Here is a 12,441-nt window from a genome sequence, read left to right on the forward strand (position 1 = left end):
GTCTTAAAAATCTCAGTTAGTCTAAAACACGCTGAAGGGAAAGCCAGTCAGTTCTTACAGCAGGGACCAAATCATAATCAGAAAGCTACCCGGTGATTTTTAAAATAAGCGAAGAGGGTTCATATGTTAAATAAGCAACCCAAAAGGAGAACCAGATTCTGGCTTTGCCATGTCTTGATTTCTCTTGACATTTCATAGTGAAGTTAGGTGGCCTACCAGATTCACAAGGCAGCAAAGGGTCCCCTTTATGATGACATGCATATTGATCTGTGTGGCTGGTCAATTCCCACTCAGATCGACACGCTAATATGTTCATCAAAGGCTTCACCGATTTGTTTTTGTATTATTTCTTCTTGTTCCTGTTTCATTTCCAGTCATATAATCACTATCAAACTAATCAAGCTCTCCACAATTTTAACCCTAATTTTTTATTTGACATACAAAAATGTGTTTCACTGTGATATTTTCACAGAGACACAAACACAAGTATAAATTTAAGTACCATTTCTTATTCTTCTGGCAAAATACAAACTGGTCTACTTATTGCAAACATGTCCTGCTGTGCAACTTCAATTACTACTATGTAAATCTATAATAAATTGTTTTTATTTACAACACTTTTATCTCCCCAACTTCCTATATACTCTCATGATTCCTATTACCTTCAAAAAATCAAAATTATTTGTCTCATATTTATTCTTTCATATCTGGGCCTAAGTTTTTATTTGTAGAGTTCACACACACAGTCTTTATTGAGTGCTGTTCTCCCTTGTGCATTCTGAAATCCATGCCTCTGGTCATGCCTGAGATCAGGAAATCATCTGCCTCCTGTGAGAAAAATATCTCTGTGGCAGTCCAAGTGTGAAAAAAGCCCTCTAATTCTTTAGTTTCACTTTATTAGTATGTCTGAAAGTGATTCTTTGCTCAGCAGTCCATGTAAAAAGTACTCACACCAAAGAACAACACATTTTCTGTCTTTATTATCTTGCTATCACAGGGACTCAAGAAACAGATGTTTAGAACTGACTCCCTTTGCTTGAAGGTAAAATTACTGTAAATCTTAGTCTACGATTGAACTTGACAAATACTGCCCTTAATATGAGAGAGCTCTTGACAAGTCTTGAGATATTTATGGGTACTTAATGCCTTTTTCTAGAGCCGTGCTATGATTTCATCAAATTAAGATACCCTTCAATATTATATTTTTCTTCACCATTTAGAATTACAGAGGAAAATAAGTCACAATTCTTTAGTCTCACAGTCAGCCTCAATGTAGAGTGAACATTTATTACTGACGTCATCCCATGAAAGACAATGGCACTCTAATTGGAGTGTTTAACTGAAGCAATGATATTAAAAATAGAGAGGCTAAGCAAAGAAAGAGTCCCTTCAGTGTGATGAAGGGTCAAAAAGTCTTCAGAGAAGAAAAGGCAGTGATATGAAGTTTACCGGAGTTGTTCAGGGATCAAGGAGGAAACATCTTAAACTAGCTTATCCACCATGTAGTGCGTCAGGTTTCTGGTTTGTAATCAGATCTTCATCTCAAGTTCGATTGCACAGGGTTTACCAGCTGATGACAACAGCAGTAAAAACAAGAAATCAGTCTCCACTGCCTAACACAATGAGCTGCCTTGGAACAGCAGTTCGGTAAGCAAACGGGGTCTTTAGTTTCTTACTGAAGCACCATACCTCTTGGGAAGACATGGAGCATGTTGTCAGTAAGGTCTCCATTGTTGTGAAAGACATGAAATACACATATCAGCCTCACTTTATGGATTTGACAACTGCACTCCAGAAATTTGGGGGAGCAATCAAATCAGGCTAAGCCCTGAAAGTGGGAATGAGGAACCTAATTCAAAGCGGGATGTCAGTGACAATCTTACCAAGGGAGGAGGAAATTGCTTGACTATACAACAATAATTAAACCTGAATGGTCAATATTAGACATACGCAAATCCTAAATAGTATATTAAGATTTAAAAGTTTATAAAGCTATACAAAATAGAGAAATAATATTTTTTCTCTTTATTTTCTCTTAACAGGAGAATAAAATTTTTTTCAAGGCGTTTGATTTATTTTCCTAATGTTGAAATAAAATTTGACAGAATTATGCTCACCTTTAATAAGAATTACAAGAAAAGATTCTGGTGTTAAATATAGAGAGAGTACTGCATGGTATTGAAAAGGAGTTTTGTTAAGTACAGCAAATGTTACAAACATGGTAAAGCTTTTCAAAACTTTGTATTTTATATTTTTAGGGGATGTGGTTCAACTATCTGGGGAAAATCCTACAATTCTAATATATTTGAAAAGACTCTAATAAGATAGTAAAACATCAGAGTCATTTCATATATGCCCAGGAATTGCCTGAACAAGAACACTATGATCTAAAAGAGGATGCCTGCTTCTCTTCTTTGCCAAAATGCAAAGAAAGATGTATCCATAGTCTGCTCTGCCACCTCTGTGAAGGCAGAAATATCTTTCTTCTTTTCAGTCAATGTTTTACTGCTTTAGGAACGATTGTTCTTATAACATGGAGATAAGGTCTGTCTCTGAAATAACGAGCTATTTGGTTCCTGTGAAGATACACTTTAACACCTTATAATCTCATAATTTGCTTAGCCACATCTAGAAATATGACTTAGGTTTTAAAAGCTATTTTTATGTTTTCATTTAGTACTCAAATACTCCTTCTACCAAATGACATTTTCATTTTCCATGGATCATAAAGTAAAGGCACTGCTTTTTAATGCTACTTCGGAATCAGTGCTGGTAGAGACTGGGTTGCGGTCTATTTCATCTAGGTTCTATTTTCTCTATGAGAACATCTGGGTCCATAGGTTTTCCTCTCTTAGTTTTTAAACAAGGTCCTCAGTGTACACAAAAGCGACCTTCCTGAGGGGACAGTCGTGTCTCCACAAACCGCTTAAGAGTCCTTACCTTTATTCACTATTCCCACACACCGACAGTAGCGTGGACTTTAAAGTGAATTACATAAAAAATTAAAATATACAGGAAAATCAGTTTCAGCACAGAAGCTTAAAAGGCTCTTGCTTGAAAAAGCTGCATTCTCTAATTATGTGATGCAAAGTTTTTACTTTGAATATTTAAATTGCCGGGGAGGGGGTATCAGGACACATACACAATATTGGTTTGGTTAATTCCAAATCAGAAATAAACTGGAAGATTACAAGAAATTAAAACGTCACTTTTCCACCCAACACGTGAATCATTTTTACTATCTAGGATATTACTCCACTAGCATAGAATGGTCCTATAAAATTTAAAGTCTGTGAGTGGTGGTACCCCTTTTTTATTTCATCTCATTTCAATTTCTTCCAAAACGCACTGATGAGCCCGGCTGCACAAACATCAGATTTGCTTATTCATGATCCTGTCTTGTAATAAACAATTTCCACAATCCAAACAAAGCAGTATCAATCCCTTTAGGAAAATATGTCCATAAATGCTAGTTTCTGGGTTTTATTCCACAATAAAGTTCTAAAAAAATGTACGATAAACAATTCTGAAATCCTCTATGTTTAATACCAATTATTTCATTTTACTTTAATTAATTGTTTAGTGCTGAGGTTTGAGCCTATGGCCTTTCACATATGACAGGGTGCTTTCCTACTGAGCTACCCACAGTCTTCCGTTCAGTTCTCTTTGTGAGACAGGACCTCAGTACACTATCTTGACTGTACTTGAACTCACTAAAGCCCAGTGAGGCCCAGCGAATACAATCCTCCTGCCTCCACCACCTGAGTTGCTAAAAATACACGTTGCACCACCAGGCTCAACTGGACTTTAATATATCTTTTAAAAAATTACAATGCTGAATTTAACGTTATAGGACAATTGAAGTCAAATTAGTTATCTCTTCATTATTCTCTGAAACAACGATGTGGAAAATGAAATATGTAATGTTTTTTAAGTGATAACGAGGCAAAGATATCTATACTTAATACTGTAGTCCCATACTGCCCAAGCATTTACACTGAAAAACAGCTATTTTTTTCATGAAGCCAATGAAACTAAGGTACAAGAACTTCCTCCCAGTAAAGTCTTCAAAACATCCCATAAAGAGAACCTGTGATGTTTTCTTGGATGGAAGATCAAATGATAGCTCAGCTGCACTTGAAACGGGAGCCTGTGATCATAAACGTACCTTGTCCTTGGGTTACGCCATAAAATTCAGCTGCTATCCTGGCGGCCTCCTTTCGGTTGCCTTTCACGATGTAGAAATGACTAAGGATGGCAAGGCTGATTTTCACAAAAAGTTTAAAACAGAAAAGGGAGAGTATCGTAAAATAGACATTGGATAGCTGTTGAGCAAACGGCCGGCTTTCTTCTAATACCGACATTGCTGCAGAAGAATCTGCCGCGGTGCCAAGCCCCAGCCGAGTCTCAACTGTGCCTGGCTCCGTTCCGGGGCACTCTTGAACAGCTGGTCCTCAGGAAAGAAAATATCAACTGGTAATGATGTCTAAGGCTCAAATTATTTATACTGTCCATAAAAGTTCTTCGCCAGCTCCTATTGGTCTGACAATATTCCATGGAAGCAACCAAATCACGTTTCGCAAGCCTCCTGACTTTCCATTCTCCATATAAAATGATACACCCTCTTTCTGTTCTCGGTTGTAGGAGTCAAATATTGAAATAAATAATGCCGATGATTTCCTTTTTTGGTATCTAATTATCAAGAACAACTGGAGGACAGAGGTGGGGCTCAGAAACGGCACCTGGCACCAAGCCTGGAGACCTGAGTTCCACCACTCGGACCCACACGGTGGAAGGAGAGTACCAACTTCCATTTGTTCTCTGACCTGCATGCCTGTGCTGTGGTGTGTGTGTGTGTGTGTGTGTGTGTGTGTGTGTGTGTGTGTGTGTGTGTATGTGCGCGTGGAAGCGCGCGCACTCACAAAATAAATAACTTAAAAAAGAAGATTGAATATTTTTGTGTATTTTATACACATGGTTTATGTAATAAAGAAGAGAAATTAATTGTTCTAACTCAAGAGTTTAAATCTGTTGGCCATGAACTAAATCATGTGATAGTCCACAGATGGGACCTGAATGAGAACCCATTGAAGTAACTGATTACATTGATTTTGTTATACAATACGGCTTTTATATATATATTAGGCTATCGCGTCATCTATTAATAGACTTACACTGTTAGTGTCACACTTTCAAACACCTATTGGCTGTTTTCTATATGCTGAGCCCAAGACCTAACAGTTCCTGCCACTAGGACAGCATAATTTCAGAGGAAAAATGGAATAACTTAGACAAAGAAAAGACAAAGAAGCAAAAGGCCTAATTCCGGCAGGAAATGAGAGGGCTTACTGGGCATGGGGGTGATACACAAAAGAATTACTCAACAAATATAACTGTTTCACAAAAAAAAACTGCAAAAGCAAACCAATTAAACTTAGTCTCCGGTCTAGTTATGATCAACCTAAAATGTACCTTCAGGACCTATAATCTTGAATAACTAAGATCAATTTGGGAATGAAATATATGTGTATCTTATGTATATATGAGCAATCTTGTGTATTACCAAATATAAATGAAAGTTTAAAAGAGAAATGGAATCAGTTGTTTAGAAAAATGATGAACACGGACTTTTTTTTCATAAATTCCTTTAATTTTCTTTTGAAGTAATGCTTTCCCTTGCTAACATCTGAGCATTTGAGTAAAAAAAGACACTAATACAAAATATTGTGATATACGTTTATGTCACCAGATTTAGGGTCTGCTCATCTTAAATTATGTCTTAATTCGGCTAGGTTTCAAGGTAACAAAACAAACAGCAGCGGCTCTGACAGAAGCAAGGATCCTATCTGTGATGTGGCACACTGAGAAACGTGACTTGTCATTTTAATGTGTATCTTATCAAGATAGTCTTGACTCTCACCAAATATCCCTAAGAGAACGGAGACATGGCGGAAGAATACACGTGCCATTTGGGACACAGCACACACGACTGTTGAATCACTGAAGACAGAGTGACCACACGGTCCTCTCTACCCCTGATGTGGAAACTGTGTCAAGAGAGTGAACTCACCGGAATAATGTTCTAGTGAGTCTTCTGTCTGCCATGGCAAGGTCCAAGCACACGCTGGAGAGGAGCCTGTGAACAGCTGGCCCATCACAATGCTCTGAGTCACGGCGTGACTTCCCCTCCAGTGCTCTGGAATCAGAAATAAACCTGCCTTAGTCACATCTAAGTGCCTGTCTAAGGTTTCAGCCCTTTCTCTTACCAGTAAATGGTCTTATAAATAATCCCGCACAGCAGCTACTCGGTAGCCTAGATTCCTGGGGGCTAAGAAACACTTCCATTCACTACGGCTGAAGTCATCAGCCCAGCAAGCTTCAATCCCTCCCGCTTTACTAGTAGAAAAACATTACCACACAATACTTAAAATTTTATTTGCAGATGTCAAATTTTGTTTTTTTTTAATAAATTCATTCATTCTCACCTCTTTGTTTTATATAGGTAACACCCACTCATAATAAAATTTGCCAACTGCTAGCTTCTTAATTCAAAGGCCTAATAAAATAACGTAGTAAATGAATTGAGAAATACAAATCAGATGCTAATTTCCATATAAAAGACTCCAAAACATCACCTTAAATGATTGGCAATATATAAAAGACTTTGAAAAGTATTGGTGCACCTATTTTCTTGGCTTAGAATTTTCTTTCTCTTTTTTCTGGATCAGAGAAAATTTTTGCTTTTTCTTCTTTTAATATATTTCTTGAGAATTTAATACATGAGTATTTCACATCATTTCCACCTCACCTTCTCCCACGCATTTAAGTCTAGAGAAGGGGATGGCAGGATACAGGCACTATAGAGTGGAAAATAGAAAAACCTCGAGGGGCTCTATCTGGAGAGAATAAAGAAGAGAAATACAGAGAGTGAGAGAAGAAGAATTGATAAAGTACAAAAAGGACATTTAAAAAGCCATAGGGAATATTACTTTATTTACTTAAAAATGCACACACACACACACACACACACACACACACACACACTAAGTGAAATTAGTCAATTGTGGTCATAATGCACATTGTCCCTCACAAGGATCACAGACTACTAGTATCCTGCAGGGGAAACCTCAAAGTAGTCCAAGAGATCTCTAAAAACAATAAAGAATGTGGCCATCGCCCTTGGTTGCCTCCAAGAACATAAAGGTAACACCCAGTTGTTGAAGACATCATGCACTTTCGACACAAGACTTGGAAGATTTGAACTGGATGTGACCTGGAAGCCTCCTCCCTATGGACCAGCTTCTATAGAATTCGAAGTTGCTATGCAAACTCCCAATGGAGCAAAGACAACAACAATCCTACCCATTGCACAGCCTATAAGCACACAATGACGAACTTGACAAGACACAAGGGCGCAGTAGTGGCACTTAGGTCTTAGGAGTAAGCAGAAGCAGAAGTCTGATTGGAACTAAGGCCTACTCAACAGGAGAGAACTCATACCCCATTATTCTTTGTTATCCTAGCTGTCTCCCTGTGGTTGGTAAGGTCATGGATCCTAGAGAGAACTTACTGTGGCTACCTTCCCAAATCAGTGTAATTACCTACTGAATTCCAAATACTCATTCATTTAGCCACAGAAGAGTGTAGTGTTCATCTTTCATCAAAAGAGCTTCTTTTTTTTTCTTTTCTTTTTTATTTTGTTTTTTTTTGTCGCAGACCGAGGCCATCACATAAATCCCCAACTGGTCAAAATGTAGAGAATCAGTGACTGTGGGATGCCAAACTTAAAAAGTTCACCGACAACAAAATCCCATCACCTAAGGCTCATGGAAGACTGAAGGAGAAGGAGAGGGGGCAGAAAGACTCTAAAAGCCTGCTGGCTTCTGTACATAACCGGGGAGCTGCACTCATGAAATCTTAATAAAGTGACCAACTAAACAAGACCTGTGTAATAACACCAGCTGACATTCCTTTGTGGATGGTGAAATTGCATAAGGCCCCACCCCTTAGATGAAGAGCTACAGGTAATTAATGGCCCCTAGAGATGGGGAATCTACCTTCTCCAAGGACGAATCCTCTGATGGTACGCAATCCTAAGTGATCAGCCCTAACCACGTACACATGGGAAGAGCAACACTAAATGGGTGCAGAAGGCCATATTTATACAGACGCATGGAAACATACACCTATGCAATAGCAATGATTTCAGAAATCATGAATTTGACAGTGATTGGGCGTACAGGAGGAGTTGGAGGGGAAAGAATGAAGTGGAAATGATGTAAACGCTGTTACTCCTCTGTGAAATTCTCAAAAATTGGGAAATAAATTAAAATAATTTGACATATATAATTGGAGCTTTCAGAATGACAAAGTCTTTTCGGTCTATTTTGTATTTTCACCATATTTATGTCTCTATACCCTCTCTTTCTTCTTCCTTCCCCCTTGCCATAAGACACAGAGTCTATAAGTGAGAGAAAACGTACAGTATTTGTCTTCTGAATGGACTTATTTTGTTTAAGGTGGTAATGAGTTCATTTATATGCATTCAGTAGTTTTTAAGTAAACTATGTCCCTTTATTTTCTGGCAGAAATATACAAACTCTTAATGAAACTACAATAATGAGTTCCAAAATAAAAGAAAAATGACAAGAACATATTTCAAACACTGAGGAGCTGCTAATGCCCATCTCCACTAATTCCAGGCATCTTTCCAGTCCTAGAACAGGGAGACTGGGAAGAACTCATATACAGTGAGTGTAAACTGTTGTTTGCCCATGGCTGAAACAAAATGAAAGAAAAAGAAATTACACAAGTTCTTACTGGGGATATTGTACATCACTGTTAAAACTTAAAACACCATTGGAATGTAAGCTTTTTCTTTTAGTTTTGTGAAACTTCATGAGAAAAAATAAATATATTGAAGACAGATATTTAGAGTGGAGAAGAGTTTGAAATAAAAACAGAAATGTCTATACATGAGTTTCTTAAGGGAAATTAGTAAATGAATTTTGCCTTAACTTCATTTAGTAAATCCTGCTTATCCTTACCCCAAAGCTGCTCTCATAAGAAAGGCATTTTATAAAAGTAAGCCAAGGCACTCGGTCACAGTTCTTTATAATGTCATAGACATTATGATGCGATGTCTCTGTCATAAACATTTTCAAAGAAGAGTTCTAGATGCCAATGTACTAGGTTTCTATTACTTATTCTGTTTGAATTTACTAAATTCTTTATGAAAAACAGATTTCTTTTCATACAATATATTCTGGCTACAGTTTTTCCTCCCCTAGGTCCTTGGAGATCCTCCCATCTTCTCTCTCATTAATTATTGATAAAAGATATATTCTAATTAGGATTAAAATTCACACAATACATGTTACTTAAATTTTTTGGTGGGTAAAGTTTAGGTGAGAACCATTCTATTTTGTGTGACTGTAGGACTTGGAGTAAATGTGTTGAGTTTCTAGATCAATTACCAGAATAATGGACAAAAACAATAATCTGTTATTGTTATGATAGTCAACACTAATATTTTATCACAAGATTATTATTAATTTAGGAAGCATCCATGCCCCCAGGTGAAAGTCATTGGTTTTCACTGAAACACAGAATAGTTTGATATAACTCAAACTATTTGATATATTTATATATATTTGATATATATCAAACTCACAAATTTGATTAGGTCTAACTAGAATTTGCCTTATGTTAATCATGCTCTCATCTTTTATGTGTGGTCCTAAAAATATGACTAAAAGTTAGCAGCCATGCATATTTAAAAGTTTAAAATATATGATTTATTTATTATAAATATATATTAATAAAGAGTCTATGCTAAATTCTTTTCTAGATATTTTATTTTGTTTTTCAATTTCTTATTTGGCTTACAAGTCCAGAATTTCTCTAAGGGATAATATCTCACTCAACTTGGTTCCCTTCACTTAATTTTCTGGCTCAAGCGAAGGACATTTGTCTAAATAAGGTCAATAAAAGATGTTTTTGAGAATATTTCTGAGGAATTAAAATTTTTCTTCTACTCTGCAGGAGAAGCAAAGTTGCTAGTAGCTCTTCAATAGTAAAGAAAGGTTTGTGTGTGGGTCATGCCAATAAAAAGGGAATCTGGAGTCAATATTTATATTAGAAAGCATCAGATTATCTTCATTGAGGAATCTTGGTATAGGTTTAACTAAAACAGTAGTAATTTGGTATAAGTTTAACTAAAAACAAAAGTAATTTGAATTTAATAGTAACATAAAATATTAAAGTCCTCCTTGCTAATTAAATGAGATTTGAATTTGGGTTGTTTAAACTTGTAAACAAAATGTCCTGATATAGTTACTGGAGTCTTTATGAAGAAGCTATGAAGTTGGGAGGAAGAAGCTTAAAAAAGCGGGGGAGTAATTTGCAAGCTACATATCCGGAAGTGGGAACACAAGGATCCCATGGCCATGGCCATGCCTCTGAGGCTAGTGTTCACACGTCAGCACTGAGACAGTCACTATGTAGTTTACCCACCTGCCTCTGCTTCCCACACCTGGCGACCAGAGTGTGCATCTGTGCCATGTGTGCACTATAAATAGCCTTGAGCTAAATACGTGTGTGCTTCAGTGGCCTGAATCCAACGGGCTTCACCGAACCTTCTGCGATTAAGAATTTGTTCTAATTGTCACACTTTGGCTAATTACATATTTAAGGCATTACAGATAGGGGAACCTTTCCATACCCCATGTGTTGAAGATCAAAGAATGGAACTACATGAGAAGCGTCATGATTAGGTCATCCTCCAAGTATGCTAGGCCTGGAAATAGGATCAGAATTCTTCGACAGTTACATAAATTAATAATTATTTTTTTTCCTGAAATAAAATACATAGTTAACCTAGAATGTGACCAACTGGCTATTAAAATTGGTATATTTGGATGCTTCTGATTAGCACTCTGTTGTAGTTTCCTTGGCAACAGAAAGATTGCCTGGAGTGCTTTTAAGTTTAATTTTAGCATCAATTATGAATTTGGAGGGGGGAATCGTAGCTTAAACACATTGTCCTCAGATTTATTGCTTGTTACTTAATAAGAGCAGCACTAGTGTATGTCACCTTCCCACTGTGATTTGCAGTCAGCTCTGTATTCTTTGCACGCTCCTTCCTCACTCCAGTGTGACAGAAAATGAGCAAAACCAAGTCTGTGGAGGCTCAGGGGTCACCTTCCAGTGCTCCACCACCATCAACCTCTGACTGGCATCTGCTAATCTCTGGTACCTCTGGACTGAAAATAGGAAGACGGTCAAAGGTCCATTGTAAATGTTAACATAGCTGGAGAAAGCACAGTGGTTAGGTGAACTTGCTGCTTTTCAGCAGACTCAAGTTCAGTTCACAGCACACACATTGGGTGACCAACGCGGGGGCATCAGCACTCTATTCTGGCCTCTGTGTTCACTCAAACACATGCATACACTCATACACAGACACACACAGACACATAAATAAAAATAAATCTTTAAGAATAAATGTAAATCTTACTATTAACAGCTATTATATGGATGGTAAGTAAAATAAACCTAGACTAGGGATGATGTCAGCCATGTGCGGGTGTGCAAAATATCTGATTGTCTCTCCTTTAACCTATCTCACCGAGGTAAAACAAAGTAAAAGTTAATTCTTATACATGATTATTCCAGGGAAAATAAGCTGGCTTCATCTTTCCTTTATCAAGTTTAATAAGGTGGAAAAGACTGTGAGTATCTGATTATTCTCTAAAATTAGACATCTTACCTGGGGAAGTCAAGACTAAAGTTCAAGTCCTACATTTTCCTACTTGTAGTGTTGGAAGGTTTATCTATTTCTTACAGAACTCATAAGCAATGCTAAACATAAAACAAATGATTTCTCAATTAAAATTCTATCATTATAAAGATACACTATACCCATAGCAAGTCTTACAAAAGAATGCATTGAATGGAGAGCTCGCTTATAGTTTCAGGGATTTAATCCATTCATATTCGGGTGGAAAGCAGACAGAGGTGGCAGTGGACCAGTAGCTGAGAGCTTTACATCTCAATGCACAGGTAATAGGTGATGAGAGAGAGAAAATCTGGGCCTGGAGTGAGCTATTGAAACCTCAATAGTTCAAGCCCACCCCAAGTGACACACCTCCTCCAACAAGTCCACCCCTTCACCAACAAGGTCACACCTCCTAATTCTTCTCAAATACTAACCAACTGGGGACTAGATATGCAAATATATAAGACTTTGGGGCTATCTTCATTCAAACCACCACATACTGTTTTCTTGGTGATAATGAAGGCTACCCATCTACAGCTTCAAAGAAATGTCATCATAATGAATATTTCTATTTATTTTATCTTTCCTTGACTCTGAGACAAAGATAAGCAACAGTCTGGACATACTGGGAATAAAGAAGATACTATGGGTTTCAAGATGCC

General features: G+C 37.2%; 1 protein-coding gene across 5 annotated transcripts in view; it reads right to left on the reverse strand.

Annotated features, from left to right (window-relative positions):
• Asb5 (ankyrin repeat and SOCS box containing 5) overlaps window positions 1–12,441 on the reverse strand; it is a 56,044-nt gene that overhangs the window by 36,417 nt on the left and 7,186 nt on the right. For 2 of the 5 annotated variants that reach the window (XM_048455774.3, XM_048455770.3), the window contains exons 1-2: window positions 9,048–9,128; window positions 6,071–6,196 (exon numbers count right to left, since the gene is read on the reverse strand). In XM_048455774.3, the coding sequence (XP_048311731.1) occupies window positions 6,071–6,155 (85 nt within the window). In that variant the 5' untranslated portion in view covers window positions 6,156–6,196; window positions 9,048–9,128. Of the gene's footprint in view, window positions 1–4,168; window positions 4,458–6,070; window positions 6,197–9,047; window positions 9,129–12,441 lie in introns of those variants that run through there. The other 3 variants (XM_087900952.1, XM_048455772.3, XM_048455771.3) reach the window with 2 other exon arrangements.

This window comes from Myodes glareolus, chromosome 23 (genome assembly GCF_982192425.1).
Source record: "Myodes glareolus chromosome 23, mMyoGla1.1, whole genome shotgun sequence".
NCBI lineage: Eukaryota > Metazoa > Chordata > Mammalia > Rodentia > Cricetidae > Myodes > Myodes glareolus.